The following is a 16270-nucleotide window of genomic DNA, read 5'->3' as shown; positions in this document are numbered from 1 at the left end:
AAGAAGAAGAAGAAGAAAGAAGGAAGAAAGAAGAAGAAGAAGAAGAAAAGAAAAGAAGAAGAAAAGAAGAAGAAAAGAAGAAGAAGAAGAAGAAAAAGGAGAAGAAAGAAGAAGGAGAAGAAGAAGAAGAAGAAGAGAAGAAGAAAAGAGAAGAAGAAGAAGAGAAGAGAAGAAGAAGAAGAAGAAGAAGAAGAAGAAAGAAGAAGAGAGAAGAAGAAAAGAAGAAGAAGAAGAAGAAGAAGAAGAAGAGAAGAAGAAGGAGAAGAGAAGAAGAAGGAGAAAAAGAAGGAGAGAAAGAAGGAGAAGGAGAAGAAGAAAGGAGAAGAAGAAGGAGAAGGAGAAGAAGAAGAAGAAGAAGAAGAAGGAAGGAGAAGGAGAAGAAGGAGAAGAAGAAGAAGAAAAGAAAGAAGGAAGAAGAAGAGAAAGAAGAAGGAGAAGGAGAAGAAGAAGGAAGAAGAAGAGAGAAGAAGGAGAAGAGAAGAAGAAGAAGAAAGGAGAAGGAGAAAGAAGAAGAAGAAGAGAAAGAAGAAGAAGAAGAAGAAGAAGGAGAAGGAGAAGAAGAAGAAGAAGAAGAAGAAGAAGAAGAAGAAGAAGAAGAAGAAGAAGAAAGAAGAAGAAGAAGAAGAGGAGGAGGAGAGGAGGAGGAGGGAGGAGGGGAGGAGAGAAGGAAAGGAGAAGGAGAAGGAGAAGAAGGAGAAGGAGAAGAAGGAGAAGAAGGAGAAAGGAGAGAGAAGGAGAAGAAGGAGAAGAGAGGAGAAGAAGGAGGAAGAAGGAGGAGAAGGAGGAGAAGAAGAAGAAGAAGAAGAAGAAGAAGAAGAAGAGAAGAAGAGGAGAAGGAGGAGAAGGAGAAGAAGAGAAGAAGAGAGAAGAAGGAGAAGAGAAGGAGAAGAAGAAGAGAAGAAGAGAAGGAAGAAGAAAAAAGAAGAAGAAGAAGAAGAAGAAGAAAGAAGAAGAAGAAGAAGAAGAAGAAGAAAAGAAGAAGAGAGAAACGAAGGCATCGGGAGGATGATGAAGGGAGAAAGGAGGGGAAGGAAATATCTACGAGTACGGAAGAGTGGGCAAAACGCTACTCGTCCACCTGCTCCCCCTACAGGCCCGACCCTGAGGGTAGGCGAGGGGGGCGACCGCCTAGGGCCCCGGTTTGGAGTGGACCCATTCTTGAAAATATTTTCAGCTTTTAAGCAGATCCATTGACAAGAAACCGAGGGTGAAGTGCTGGAAGATGGTGATAGTGAAGTTGAACCAGACGAAACACCCAGGCCCCATGCTCCGCAATACACTAGGGGCCCAAGTTATTTTTTTAGGGGTCTTTATTTTTATTTTGCCTAGGGCCCTTAAAATGTCAGGACCGACTCTGCTCCCCTACTCAAGCAGTTTTTTGCTTATGTCACTTTACGTGGGTAAAATATCGAAACGATAACTATAATTTCGGATTCATTCATTTTGGTCACCAATTTTGAGAAAGCTATGTATGTTGAACGGTGACTTACGTTATTGTTTCGTTACTTAAGTTACCAACTTTTATATTTTGATCACTTGGTTATTGACTATTGTAAAATGATATAAAACATTAATATAAGTGATTGATTTTCAATTTAACTCCTGAATTTTAGATGAAATATCATTTTGATCCCTAAATTTTAGATAAAATATTAAGGTTTAAGGATCACTTCTGCCCATGTAGTAGATTCAATCTATTATTTTCCCATATGATATGTTCCCATCAATTTAACCCTCAAATTTATTTAATTGCATCATTCTATATCCTACATCTAACTTAAAAACCTATATTCTAAACCCTAAACCCTATCTTAAAACCCTAAACGATAGTAAATATTTTAAACATTGATGCAATTGAGTAACTTCGATGACTAAATTGATGCGAAAATACCACAAGAGCGAAAATGATAGATTAATTCTACTACAAGAGTAAAAATGACCCTTAAATCAAATATCAATTTGAATTCTAAATTAAACCAAAATCTCTTTTCATCGACGGTCGCTCACCACTATTAACATCAATAATCATCGGTTGTCATTATCGAAGATCAAATTTACGTCGAAACGAGTATCATATTTATATTTTAGAGATTAAAAAAGCATGTACTAATAATTTTGTTCAAAATATTCGACGACGATGATGTTTTAAATTATTAATATGATGGTACCCAAATATAGCAGTCCATGATATTTTAAAGCAAACTATTATAGTAAATTAATAGGCTTACATAATTAGGAATGCATAGATTCAAAATAATGATTATTAAGGAATATTTTTTATATAAAAATCACAATTTAAGCCAATTATGAAAGTAATGATAACTTATTTATAGAATGTGAGCATCTTTACTTTTATCGGGCTAAAACAAACATTAAAATATGGGGTAAATTATATGTTTAGTACTTAAACTATAGTTTTAATCTATTTTACTACCTAAACTTGTAACTTTTTCAAAGCCATACCCATAGTTTTTGTTTCATTTTAGTGTCCATGTTCAAAATTTAATAATAATTTAGGTATTAAACACGTTCAGTCTTTAACAGTAAATACTAAAATGAAACAAAAACTAAACATTAAATATGATTTTGAAATAATTGAAAGTTTAGGTACTAAATGTGTAGTTTATCCTAAAATATATAGCAATGCTATCAGCCCAAAACAGTTATGAACGGCCCACATCGTGAAGCCGGCATGTGAAAAATTTCAATTGAACATATAAGAGCCAGGTTTTGATCCAGGGACCTATGGATCAAACCTTCCTAAGTTCAGACAGGTCTGCGCCTGTTGGTCACTTTTAAATTTCAGCATTTATACCAAGTTGATGAAGAAACAATTCTAATATTAAGCATCTTTTTGTAACATATAAACGAGGAAACTGGAGTTTGAATCCAAAATGTTTTAAGCTTTGAATTGATTCCAATGGGACCACAAATTCCAAATTATGGAAAGAAGAAAAATGCAGAATTGGACCATTTTGTGAAGTCAGTTCATCTGGTTGGAATAACAGACATTATCATAGGGAGGCTTGAGCGGCTGGAACTCTTGGAAATGGTCGTCACCATCACTGTTATGCACTTGGGATTCAGCCGTCTGATGATGTTCTATCAACCAGTTTTCGGGTAAGGTACTCGGAAATCCTTGCCAAATTGCATTCATAGGTGGCTGAGACACATTGGTAGTAGGATTGACATGCATGGGGTAGGCAACCGAACCGTGTTTTGGCTCACAAGAAACCCAGGAATCATTTGACAGAAGAGAGGGAGCACGATGAAGATCTCGTGTCGTAGCCATATCTGATGCAACTGTGGATTCTTCTACACCTACAAAATTTGACAAAACTTGTTTTGGTTGTAAATCAGTTCAGTAAGAAGAGCATCATGTAACATCATCTTGTAGCTCATGAATCATGTTTCGGAAAAAGTTTTCCGGGTATAAGGCTAACATTGTTAAATTATTTTTCTATAGGAACGTGATCCTCGGGCTGCATTGCTCCATTCCCCATGGAGGGCAGCATGTAATTTAAATGTACCCATCTAAAAAACCAAACTGAAACATCTTCATATGGAAGAGCCTATGATGAACCAATTTACTTCGTGGAAAATTAGGAGTCATTCAAAATTAAGCAAAAGGGCTAGGAGGATGGGTGGCTCAACGGTTTGCTTTTGTGGTACGATATTTCCTTATTCGATTCTTAAATATGTCTTTTTTTTCCCTCTCATACTTGAGCTTGTCAGGGTCTGATCCCTAGAACTAAAAGTCTAAAGTTCTACCAACAAACCACATAACTACTAGCAACACTTTGACATGTCACAGCAAAAGCTTTATGAAAAAAGCAAGGCACTTTTAGTTCTTTACCTTTTGGTGAAGGAATTGAAGATTTGTTATGATGAATTGGTCAGAGAACATTTTGCCAAAGTTGAGACCTAAATAGTGAAAGGGAGCATTCTAGGGGCATTTACGGGTGCATTTCAAAGCAATTTATGTGTTAAAATAGCACTAAAAGATGGCACATAATATATCTCAATGATCAAAAACCCATATATCATAAAACTTATTTTCCTAGTAAGAAAAACAAAACAAACCTTGGTTGATAACATCAACTGTGCTTTGCTTGCCCTTCGTAGGCAGGTATCCATTGGAACGCATTGTGATCGAATTCAACAGCTGATTGCCAGGAAGGTGTTGCTGTCCATTGACATTTCCAATTTTGTAGGATTATAACCTTTAAGTTGAAAGGGCTTGGAGTCAAGTGTGCTTTCCCATGCAAAATCCTCGTTTGGTCTAGCATTATGACGAACTGATACTTTATTCCAGTCAAAACTCATCTGTTGCTTCCCACCTGCACCATGTAGAGGCACAGCTAATCGAAACCTTACACAAACTTGAAAGCTGGAACAGCAATTATATTATAATCATAGCATCCCATAAAGTATGATGTAAATCTTCCCCAAACTATTTGATTATATCATGTCCCAGAATAAAATCAAAGAAAATATTTGATAAGCATGAAATACGTAACTCCCACAATATCTCGATAGACATGTAAAATGGCATACGACTTTTAGTAATGCATGAAAGGAATTCAAAAAGCATCAGAAACTTGGACACAAGAATAATATGCCTTTTCTTATTATATAATTAGTTGCAAATAAAGATAGCAAATACGAAAAATATAAGAAAACAATAACAAACAATTATACCATTGGCTTGTGTCTTCGACACAAGTGTGCACCATTTATAAGAGTAAAAATCAAAAGAGGAAAAAATATAGCAAAGCCTGGGCATATCCATTGACATTATTATTTGCAACCAATACGGAAATTGTATTACCATTTCCTTCCAATAACCATTTTGAAGTTCATAAAAAAAATATCACAAATGCCTATATTTGAGACTTGAGAGAAAATAAAAATGAAAGATGCTTCCAGGTGGTCAACTCCTGTGAGACTAGAATACAGAAAAAATTATATGCACAAAACACATCAAATCTAAGTCCGAAGCCAATACCATTTGATGATGACAAAAGTGTTGCAGCATTGAAGTGGAATGCTTCCGTTTGTGGTTTGCGTCGTCTTGCATTGTGATCAGAAAGACGCCTGCGACAACTTCTCTTCTTTTCATCAAATTCCAACAGGCCATGCAACCTTGAACATCATGAACATAATTATCATTTTAACATTCAGTAAGAGATTGAATCACAAGGCCAGTACTAAGGAATCAAATAATTACTGCTAAGAACCACATCTTCGATACAGAATTAAAATATCACAATGCAAAAGTTCACACTCAACAAGAATTATTCTTGGATACAATTAACTTGAATAAAAAAAGGTTTACTTGCTACACTGCTGGCAGAACCGGCGTTCTAGACCACGTACAATGACTTTTGGGCTCTTTGAATGACTTTCACAAATTCTGTGTTTCTGATGGTAATTCTTAGCTGAAGACAGGTCAAGGTTACAGCCCTCCACTTGGCAATGTGGAACTTGTGTGCCCTGACAATTGCGTTTGGATCTCTTTGCTGGGGTAGGAGATGGTACAGGAGTGGATTGATAAGACAAATTCTTCGCATTGCTTCCTGCAGAAACATCTTCAAAGTATGTTCTTTTTCCAAGCTTTAAACCAAGCAATGGCTCGTCAGAGCCAACTGAAGCCTCAAGTGTTGGGGATGTACCAGCCAGCTCAACCATGGAAACTTCTTTTTGGTTGTTAATACCATCTGGTACAGCTTCAAAGGCTTCCAAAGTATATCTGGCTGCCTTTACCTCCCCCATAGATGAATTAATAGATGCCGATTTTGAGCTTTTAGACAGAGAAGCAAGGCCCAAATCTGAGCCAGAAACTCCACTACCCCCAGCAGCACCGGGAGAATAGAGAGACCTTAAGTTAATTCCTTCATCTCCATCAATATGCCACTCTACTGGTCTCAGCTTCCTTGGAATTTCAGTAGGTGGTGCATTTAACATCATTAAATTTTCCCAGTCCCATTGCAAGGGGGTTTTGGAACTCCAATCCATCAAAGAAACAGAACACAAAGAAAACTAAGCGCATAAAAAACACAAGCTAACTTGCCACAAGATCCTGAAAATAACCTTGAGGCTTGTTCAGTTCACTGAGGAAATAAATCAGAAAAAAGTTTCAATCAGGCATTCATGCTAAATTAAACTACAGATGAAGGAGACCATTTATGGTTTCTATATAGATGCATAGCATGCAAAACATAAAAAAAAATAAGCTTAATCATTTTGGTTGCACAAAGAGAAAAATTTACCTCTAAATCCAACAGCATCAGAGCTCACTCATCTCTGATCCTCAGACCTAGAGGAGTGCAACTTAAAAAAAATGTCAATCCCCATTAATACTAAAAGCATTTTCTGATGACACTTTGAATCCACTTCACCGAAAAACTGCAACCGAAGAGAGGTTGAACTAAATTAGCAACCACTTTTCATACCAAGCAATTTTGTATTTTGATAACAATATCCATTCTTCAAAAACTGACAACTCAAAAGAGACAGGAAAAGGACCACGGATTAGGCTACACAAATTCAGAACAAATAATAGTACAGCTTTCTCCTCCTTCCATTATGGCTAACACAAATAAGCTGACAACATAATTCCAAATGATCTCTATTCGCTCTTTGTACATATGTAAGGCTACAAAATCAAGATATAAAGTTTCACTTCAATCCCAAATATGTATACACAGGTATTCCCCAAACCTGAAAGTGTAATACTTGGATCAAATTCCACCACAAAAACCCTAGTTTTTACCCTTCAACCCATTTAAAACTAACTACCTAGTTTCTGCACCCTTAACAACCAGCTCTCTCTCCAATAATTATAGGAAGCAGTAACAGATTTCAAGTAAAGGAAAAAAGTTCTTTTTTTAGGTTTTAATTTTACTGATGCTACCGTACTCTAAAAACCTTCACACCTTCAATAATTCGCATTCAATAATTCAATTATCTGGGCAATTCCACAAAGTAGGTCCCTGACTGAGACCCACAAAAGACTGAACTATACTTTAAGAAGTATTGAATGAAACCCTAATCCATCATAAATTCAAAAGCTTACAGCCTCAAAAAAAGGGCACATGTAAGAAAATATGAGAGCCAATCAACATATATTCAAATACAGTAAATGCATTAAAGAATCAGTTCAAGCTAATAAAATCATGCTCATAAATTCATCCTCCATATAGATGTTCTTAGTCCCGCACTTACAGAAACATATTAAATCCTATTAAAAAAAGAAATAAATTAAATCATTTTTTATATAAATCATGAAAGAAATAAATTTTTAGAAAGTATTTACTCCTTATCCAGGTATCACCCATCATATTTATATCGTTATTTCAAAAAAAAAACTTAATTTTAGCCAGAAATATAAAGTGAACCAAAAAGGAAAAATCTTATTTTAAACGGGAAAGAAAAACCGTAGTCGTTTTCTTTCACTTTCCCCAGAAAACAAGAAAAGAAGAGGGTAAAAAAACAACAGGGACAAACTAAAAAGGTGAAGCAATATAAATTATAAAGGAATCCATAAATTTATTTTCTTCTTTTTCTGAACATCAATTAATTTATTTTTCATATTAACTTTATCTAATGCTCATAATTGACATAATAATAGAAGAATGTATGAAGAAATTAATGTATCAATCTGAGCCGCAAAAGCGATATGTTTCTCCATTTTGAGAAGCTCAGGTGCTTCCATTATTACTCTGATCTTTATCAATCAAAAACAATAAAACATGTAAAAAATGAACTTACTGGTGAGTTACTTAAAGATCGGCCACAGCTAAGTCTGAGTCCTACTCGGAGTTGACTCAGAGACTGAAAATAGAGGGAAAAAACATAGACTGAAGCATAAGAGAAAGCGAGAGGAGAAGAAACCTTGTGCTTTTTGGGACGAAAGAATTTGCTTTCTCTGGTTTGTTTTTATTTTATTTATTTGAAAATAAATATAAGTAAATAAACACATGATGACATGTGGCGGTAAAAAAAGTTAGTTGCAAGTTGCTACACTTTTTTGGACGGTACTGAAAGGGGAAACTTTGTTGGTAGCAAGAACCAATATTGTAAAGGCTAAAATATATAAGGTAAATTATGCATTTAGTATCTAAACTATTAATTTTTGTTTGTTTTAATATCTAAACTTTTAATTTTTAAAAACACATACCCAAAGTTTAATTTTGGTTTCATTTTAGTACCCACGTTCAAATTTAACGTTAAATTTTGAAAAAAAGTTGAAATTTTAGGTACTAAAACGAGTCAAAACTAATAATTTAGGTATTAAACGTTTTAAACTTTTAACAGTAGGGTACTAAAATGAAACAAAAATTTAACATTAAGTATATTTAAAAAAAACATATTCTAAAGTAGACCAAAACTAATAATTTAGGTACTAAATACATAATTTATCTAATATATTTGTCGCTAAATTATGCTAAAACAATTTTTTTCCTAATAAAATTTTAAAATCTACAAAATAATTAATTATACTTCCCAAGAAATTACAAAATCATCATTAAACGTCATTAAATTATAATAAAATTATCATTAATACTTATCAAATATTATATAATAATTCTTAAATTATCAAAATTTATCATTATTTTATAACGTAAGGTGATCGTTTTATAATAATTTAATAAATTTATGATTAGTTTGTAATAATTCAATAACTTTAATGATCATTTTACAAAATTATCATTAAATTTTATGTGTATTGTGGCATTTAATTTTTTTGATGCAATCTGATATCTAACTTTGGTATTTATTTACAATATAGTATCCAAGTTTTTTAATAATACAATTAGACACCTAATATTTTGGGGTGCAATATTGTACCCAACTTTTATTTTTGATATAGTTAGGTATTTAGTTTTTCTAAAAAATATATATCGGCTCATACTTAAAATTTTAATGGTTGATTTTTGAATATGTAACACACATTATCATTTTAATTAAACAACTTCATAATTATAATTGTATAATGGAAAAATAATATTTCATAATAGGGTAAATTACATCATTCCTCACTGAACTTTACTGTCTCTCCTATTTTACCCACCATACTTTCAAATTTTCTATTTTGCTCAGGAACTTTACAGATTGAATCATTTTTGTTCACTATATCGTTAATTTTTTAACAGTGTTATGACGTGGCACAAGTATCCAAATGTCGTCATTTTGAAAAACTCAAATACACACCAAAACAATGTCGTTTCGAATCCTCTTCTCCTCTCCCCCCCCATTTTCTCTCTAATTTGCAAATAAGGTGATCGTTTGTTTCGACGGCCATCATGTCATTTTTTATTCCAACCATCATCTACCGTCATTGATGGTGGTCTTTCGATCTCAAAATTCATGGGACGCTTCATCTTGACCCCTTGAGTCCGAATCTAGTGGTTGTTTTCAAAATCCATGAATCTCGATTGAAATGTTATGGTTTCCTCACTTTCAGTCTCTAATTCGTAGACTTTAGAGCAAATTTTGACAAAATGGAGGTCAGATTCTGACTCAAGGTGTTGAGGCGAGGCGACCCATGAAATTTGGGACCAAACGACCACCGTCTACAACGGACGACAGTGGACAGCAGTTGCATCCAACCACCTTCTGTTTTTATTTTATAATTGGATGAGAAAAATAGGAGAGATAATAAAGTTCAATGAGGAACAGTGTAATTTACCCTTTATATTTTTAATTATTTTATATTAAATAACTTTTTTGACACATCAACACAACGTTAGAGAGATAACAAATGAGTGAGCAAAATGATTAAATCTGTAAAGTTTAGTGAGCAAATTAGAAAAATTAAAAGTACATTGAGTAAAATATGAGAAAGAGTAAAGTTCAAATAGGAGCGGTGTAATTAACCCTTAATAATATATCTTAAACCCTGGCCGTTTTCTCCCTCCCCTCTCCCATTTTTTCTTTACTATTTGTGTCATTTTCTGTAAATCAAATCAAATTTTTCTTCTTTGATTTTGTTTAGCCAGCATCAACACCAATATTAATGTTGGTTGTCGACTATTGATTGTCTTTTCTCTTTATCTTTTTTAATTTTTTAATAAAAATAATTTTGTCATTGTGACGCATTTATCTCTGCATTTGTAGCATGTTTATCTCTGCATTTTGGTAGTTTTCAGTCGTTTGGTCGTTATTTTCATTTATCTTTTTTTAGGGTTGGATTTGATATCGTCATGACTGATCAAGATGGTGCTTATTTGTTATCATTCTGATCTTCACTGCTTTAGACTCTTGGATTGATTTTGATAAGCATTTTGCATTCGTTGATAGTTTTCTCACTTCGCTTGACTTTGGTTTGCGATTTGTCAGTGATCTTTTAATAGTTTCATCATTTTTTGTGGTTTGTTTACTGATTCAATCAAATTTATTCGTATATTTATTTTGTTCAAGCATTTTGGTTAGATTTTTTAACCTTTCCCTTCTTTGGTCATTGAGTGATCTAGATGGCTAGTTTTTGGGTCAATAGTTATATAAAAATATACTAATTATAATTTAGTTAACATTTACAGTTTTGCTTGTAAATATTAATTGTAATTTTGGATAATTTATACTTTTAATAAAATTAGTGACTTTCTATAAAAAAAAAATTGTCTAATGATTGAGAGAACTTAAAATAAATATTATTTTATAATTATCTTTATCTTAATAAATAAATATGTAACTACCGTACAAAAATAATTTAAATAATTGTTAGATATCTGTTAGTAAAAAAATAAAAAGTTAAATAATTAATTTACAAAAAAATAAAAAAATATATATAACTGCATTAAAAAATAGGTACTTCCCTTAAGCAAAAGTCAGAGGTCTGAATCATAACGTTTGTAAATGGAGTAAAATAAGTTGAGAGGGTTGCCATGGCCTCTACAATAATCAATCCGAATTTGTCGATTAATAAATCGAAAATCGATGGTTATATATAAAAAAAAAATAGGTACTTAATTATACCATTAAAAAATTAAGTACTATATTATACATAAATATCAAAGTTAGATAACTAAAAGCACGAATTAAACAACTTTGATGGTTAAAGAATTTGTAACTTTTTATTTTTTGAGGTTTCGTGTTTAAGCACTGTTTATATTAAAGGTATGAGTGTTTATTGTCAAATATCCGAAGTCTTTAAATAATTATTACCATGTATATATTCCATATTTATGCTTTAGTACCAACAAACTTATCATTTACTTCTTCGGAGCAGTTTAGACACATCATGATCAGCTCATCTTGAAATCTGGCACAAATGTCGATATGTCCGAGTGGTTAAGGAGACAGACTTGAAATCTGTTGGGCTATGCCCGCGCAGGTTCGATCCCTGCTGTCGACGTCCTGTTTTGTTTTAATTATTTACCCGAATAGCGTAGTTCAATATTATAATAAAACTATGTATGTTTGGGTCTCTTCTTGTTTTTTTTATAACTTTGAAAGTAATATAATTATTGAATATCGTTAATTCTCTTTATATTAATTACATGATATAAAATATATATTTTAATTTAACTCATAAAATTTAGAAAAAGGATCAATTTACCCCTTAACTTTAAATAAATATCAACTTGACTTTTAAAGTCTTTTAATCTTTCTTTTAGCCCACATTATTGTTGTTTATTGTCAACATATTTTTCAAAGTTTAATCGTCAAAATAAGAAGAAAAATTAACTGGTGATAAACTCAATAATTAATATATACTAAATCGATAATATAAATAGAGTTAATTGTATCATATGTCTCCAAACTATGACCCTCATTTTAAATTGGTCCCTAAACTTTTAAATATTTCAATTTCATTCTTAAACTATGACTATCATTCTAAATTGATCCTCAAACTTTTGAACATTCAATTTTCATCCCCAAACTATGAATCTCATTCTAAATTGGTCCTTAAACTTTTAGATCTTTCAATTTCATCCCTAAATTCATCTAAGTATGTAATCCACTTCAACAATAGTTTAACCTAAAAAAAATTCAAACATATAATAATATAACTTATTAAAGAGATGTGATTAGTATATACATATAATTTAGGATAAAATTGATATATTTAAAAAGTTTGGGACCAATTTTGAATGAATATCATAATTTGGTGATGAAAATGAAATGTGTAGTTTGAGGATTGATTTAGAATAATAGTCATAGTTTAAGGATGAAATTAAAAAGTTTAAAAGTTTAGGGACCAATTTTGAATGAATATCATAGTTTGGGGATGAAAATGAAGTGTGCAGTTTGAGGATTGATTTAGAATAATAGTCATAGTTTAAGGATGAAATTAATTTTTTTAAAAGTTTAGGGACCAACATGGAATGAGTGTCATAGATTGAGGACATATGATGTAATTAACTCATATAAATAATTAAAACATTATTTTTCAAAGTTTAATGATCAAAGTAAGAGAACAATCCAAGCAAAGGGGATCTACTATGTAGTTTACCGAAAAATTAATCTAAAGACGAAAATTTGGTGGTTGGCTGCGTTGGATTAACGCAAAGAGCAATCCGCTGGCTGATAGACACTTAGACACTAAAGATTTTTTTCACTAAAATAGAAGTCTAATATTTTCAATGTTACACTTTTAGGTATCTAGATTATAACGGCCGTTAAGTTAAATTGTTATCTGACAAGTGTCACAAATATAAAATTTTAAAAAATATTTAATATTATAGTTTTAAAAAAACTAAAAAAGCACAAAATTCTACCACTGATCAATCACTGTCGGTCCATAGCTATCATTATTGATACTATTAGAATCGTCTTGCCATTGTGACCAAAATCCAGTCCCTCCACCCACAGTGAAACTTTAAAAGCTTCGCAAAGGGTCGGTGGTTTTCTATTTCTTTATGTTTTATGATGATTCTGACGGCTACAGTTGGTTGTATGTTATACGGTCTCCACCGTTGAGTTTCTCGCCCTATTCCAAATAAAATTCAGTAGGTGGTGACTCTTTGTCGTCATCGGAGGTGTTTTTTATTCTTCTTGAATTTTTTTTCTTTTTTTAAATAATGTTTTTATTATTAAAAATAAAAAATAATCATAGACACTTAAAAGTGTAATGAGAAAAACGTTAAACACTTATTTTTAACAAAAAAAAATTAGACACCAAAAGTCAAATTAAGGTATAATTTATGTATCTAAAAGTGTATTAAGCCAGAAAAGAAAAAAGATAACATAACACGCTGGCAGCCACCTGTAGTTAGATTTTCATTATTAAAATTCAGCCGTAGGATCAATCCTCCTATTAATTCATACATAACCTTCGATCGCCACACAATTCTTCATTTTCCCTTTCACTGCTTCGTGACAGCTTTCTCGAGGCGACGGCTCAAATTCTGATAAAGAAGAGAAAATCTCGATGGATCCAGACGCTGTAGCGAAGGCGTTCGTCGATCACTACTACTCGACATTCGATGCGAACCGGGCCGGTTTAGGTAATCTCTACCAGGAAGGTTCCATGTTGACCTTCGAAGGTCAAAAGATCCAAGGCTCTCAGAGCATTGTCGCTAAGCTAACCAGCCTTCCTTTCCAGCAGTGCAAGCACAATATCACCACCGTCGATTGCCAGCCATCCGGCGCAGGCGGCATGCTCGTTTTCGTCTCCGGTACGCTACAACTCGCCGGCGAGCAGCATGCTCTCAAGTTCAGCCAGGTAGCTCTCTTTCTGCCGTTTTGTAGGGGTTTTATGATTACTTCAGTGATCGATCTAAAGCTAATATGTTTTTGACTGTTGATTTCATCGGTAATATATATGATGTGATTTCGCGATTCGATTTGTTAGTGATCTATCTGCTTAATTCTGGATTGAATCAATTGGATTTTGATTATTGGTCAGGATCTTATGAATCGAATTAACTCTATTGCATGAATCAATAGTGATTTGAATTTGCATGCCTTCCATTGATTTTGATAACTGAGTTAAGAAGAGAAACGAGTATAAGATAATCAATGTATTGAACATTTTCGATTTCATTAGACTGTATCATAATTACGTTTTGAAGGATATAGATATTTTTTGTTCCATTATCTCGCAAAAGAACTTGATATATCTTTTTTTGTTATGATCTATGTGGTTCTTCATATTTACATGTTCATAGTCATTATTTATGGCGATTAATTGGACCTTGTGGGCTGTGAATCTTCCTATCTTTTTGCTTTATGTTGCAAAGTTATAAATAATTGTATGATTACTATAGAAAGAAATCTAGAGCTTTCTTCTGTACCTGATGTCTTTTTTATACTAGGCAAGCTTTGGTTGTAAATTTTAATCTTCTATGCTTGCTTAATTACACTCCTCACTTAATAAATTGATGGTGGGTGCTCTCATTGCATACTCTGAAAGGTTCACCCGGCGATATTGTTGACCTCCTTGTGGTTTATCACTTGCTTTCTCATAGAGCATGTTCTTATCTTCTATTTAGAAAAATAATGGAGTTCTAAATGCTAAACTATGAAAAAGGCCCTTTTTTAGAGATTGGCCTATAGTTTTATTTTACCCAAGTAAGCCCTTCTTTAATTGTTGCCTAAATTCAAATGAGCAAGTGATTTATGTCAATGGTTTCTTCATTTATAATTTAAAGATCATGGTTGATTTGGCTAAAAGTTCCTAAGGGTTGTCTAGGTGTAACAAAAGTATAGGGGGGATCATTTGGATGAAACTGTAAAGTTCAGGGTTTTCGTTTTTAGCCATTTCAAATCCACCATTGAATTGGTTTTGATATGGTGATATCTTTTGGTTAGCAGCTTTACTAACCAAGACATTTTGGCTTTGCTTTCTGCTCCCAGATGTTTCATTTGATGCCAACACCACAAGGAAGCTTCTATGTGTTGAATGACATATTCAGGTTAAACTACACGTGAAGAGACGTGAATCGCTACAAGACGATGGAAATACAATCGCTCGAGGATTTATAAATTAGTCTGGTTATCTCTCTCTTCAGTTTTAGTCATGTTAAATGAAAAATGGAAATATTTTTTGAGTCTTGATTATGTCGGTACTACCGAGTACGTTATGGGTTCCCGTTCCAGTCTCCATATTTCTTCAGAGACGTCTGTTGTGATTGGTTTTGTTGCAGGACGCTGTGTTATGAACTGGATGTGTTTGATTAAAGACGTCTTTTTTAAAATTAAAGCTCATGGCTTTCTGAAACAGATTTTCAATCAATAAATCACAGGTATTTGCAGTTGAATGCTTATTTTGTTTTGTTTTGAGAGATTTGACCCTTGTTTATGTAGAGCTGTGGAGTCCTTGGCTTGAAAATCTGGGGTGTTTTATTACATAATAGTTAAACTTTTATTAATCTATATATTGGTAAATTTAATCTATGAACTATAATATGATCATTTATAATCTATATATTGGTAAATTTACTACATAATATCTATGATGCTTGAATTCGAATTTTTAAAAATATATTACTTGTACGAATAAATTTATTTCAATGGTTAAAAAAATCGAATTTTAAAGTGTACAATATCCACTTTAGATAAGCTATAGATCTTCCACCGATTATAGCATTCATTATATAATGAGAGTGGTGGTGTCTAAAATTATTATGAGAAAATAACCTCAGTGACTAAAAATCCCATATAATATACGATTTTAACTAATTTTTTTTCGGATTTGTCAAAATGACCAACAAAATCGCAATGCGATCGCTAATTCGCAACGCGATCTCCATTATCGCAAATTCGCGTTGCATTTCGCGTTGCGATAGTTGGAAATCGCGTTGCGATGGTATACAATGTCGTTGCGATTTTCCCAATTCGCAATGCGAATAAGTAAATCGCAACGCGAATTGGGAAAATCGCAATGCGATACTGACTATCGCAATGTGATACTTACTATCGCAATGCGATAATACAAAATCGCAACGAGATACTGACTTTCGCAACGCGATTCTGACTTTCGCAACGCAATTTACATAGCGCCATTCGTATTAACGCGTATTTTTTTTCAAATTCCAAACACGAATTTTTTCTTAATAAATCGGAAACTGAACCATCCACAGTAATCGCAACTCATAACCTCAAACCCAAAAACACAACACTCAGTCCCATCTCCATCTCTCACTCTCTACGGTGAAATCCGTCCCCATCTCCGAAGATTTCCGTCCCCATCGCCGGCGAAATCCCTCACAACCATTCACAGTCAAAAATCCCTCACAATCATTCAGAAATGGAAAATCAACCTCCGAGGGTTAGTTTTTTTTTATTTTTATTTTGAAATTTTTGCATTATTTTAGGTTTT

General features: G+C 33.0%; 1 protein-coding gene, 1 non-coding gene and 1 pseudogene across 2 annotated transcripts; 2 read left to right on the top strand and 1 right to left on the bottom strand.

Moving 5' to 3' along the window:
• Positions 1–2837: 2837 nt before the first annotated feature.
• LOC120149398 lies at positions 2838–6037 on the bottom strand (annotated as a pseudogene).
• A 5240-nt stretch (positions 6038–11277) lies between these two features.
• TRNAS-UGA lies at positions 11278–11359 on the top strand. The gene has a single exon. It is a non-coding gene; the product is annotated as a tRNA-Ser (tRNA).
• Positions 11360–13309: 1950 nt separating this feature from the next.
• On the top strand, positions 13310–15209 carry LOC120149495 (nuclear transport factor 2B-like). The gene is made up of 2 exons (XM_039162267.1): positions 13310–13672; positions 14806–15209. Exons 1-2 carry the CDS (start codon positions 13379–13381, stop codon positions 14878–14880), a joined length of 369 nt encoding a protein of 122 aa, XP_039018198.1. The 5' UTR covers positions 13310–13378; the 3' UTR covers positions 14881–15209.
• Positions 15210–16270: the final 1061 nt, after the last annotated feature.

The sequence above is a fragment of the Hibiscus syriacus genome, unplaced genomic scaffold, assembly GCF_006381635.1.
Source record: "Hibiscus syriacus cultivar Baekdansim isolate YM2019G1 unplaced genomic scaffold, ASM638163v2 tig00111005_pilon, whole genome shotgun sequence".
NCBI lineage: Eukaryota > Viridiplantae > Streptophyta > Magnoliopsida > Malvales > Malvaceae > Hibiscus > Hibiscus syriacus.
This window is presented reverse-complemented; position numbering and strand designations above follow the sequence as displayed.

Bases quoted from the DNA above. Each gene is read 5' to 3' on its own strand.
- LOC120149495 (XM_039162267.1), top strand. From the start codon at position 13,379: ATGGATCCAGACGCTGTAGCGAAGGCGTTCGTCGATCACTACTACTCG. The intron at 13,673-14,805 runs GTAGCTCTCTTT...TTCTGCTCCCAG, and splicing joins ATGCTCTCAAGTTCAGCCAG to ATGTTTCATTTGATGCCAAC.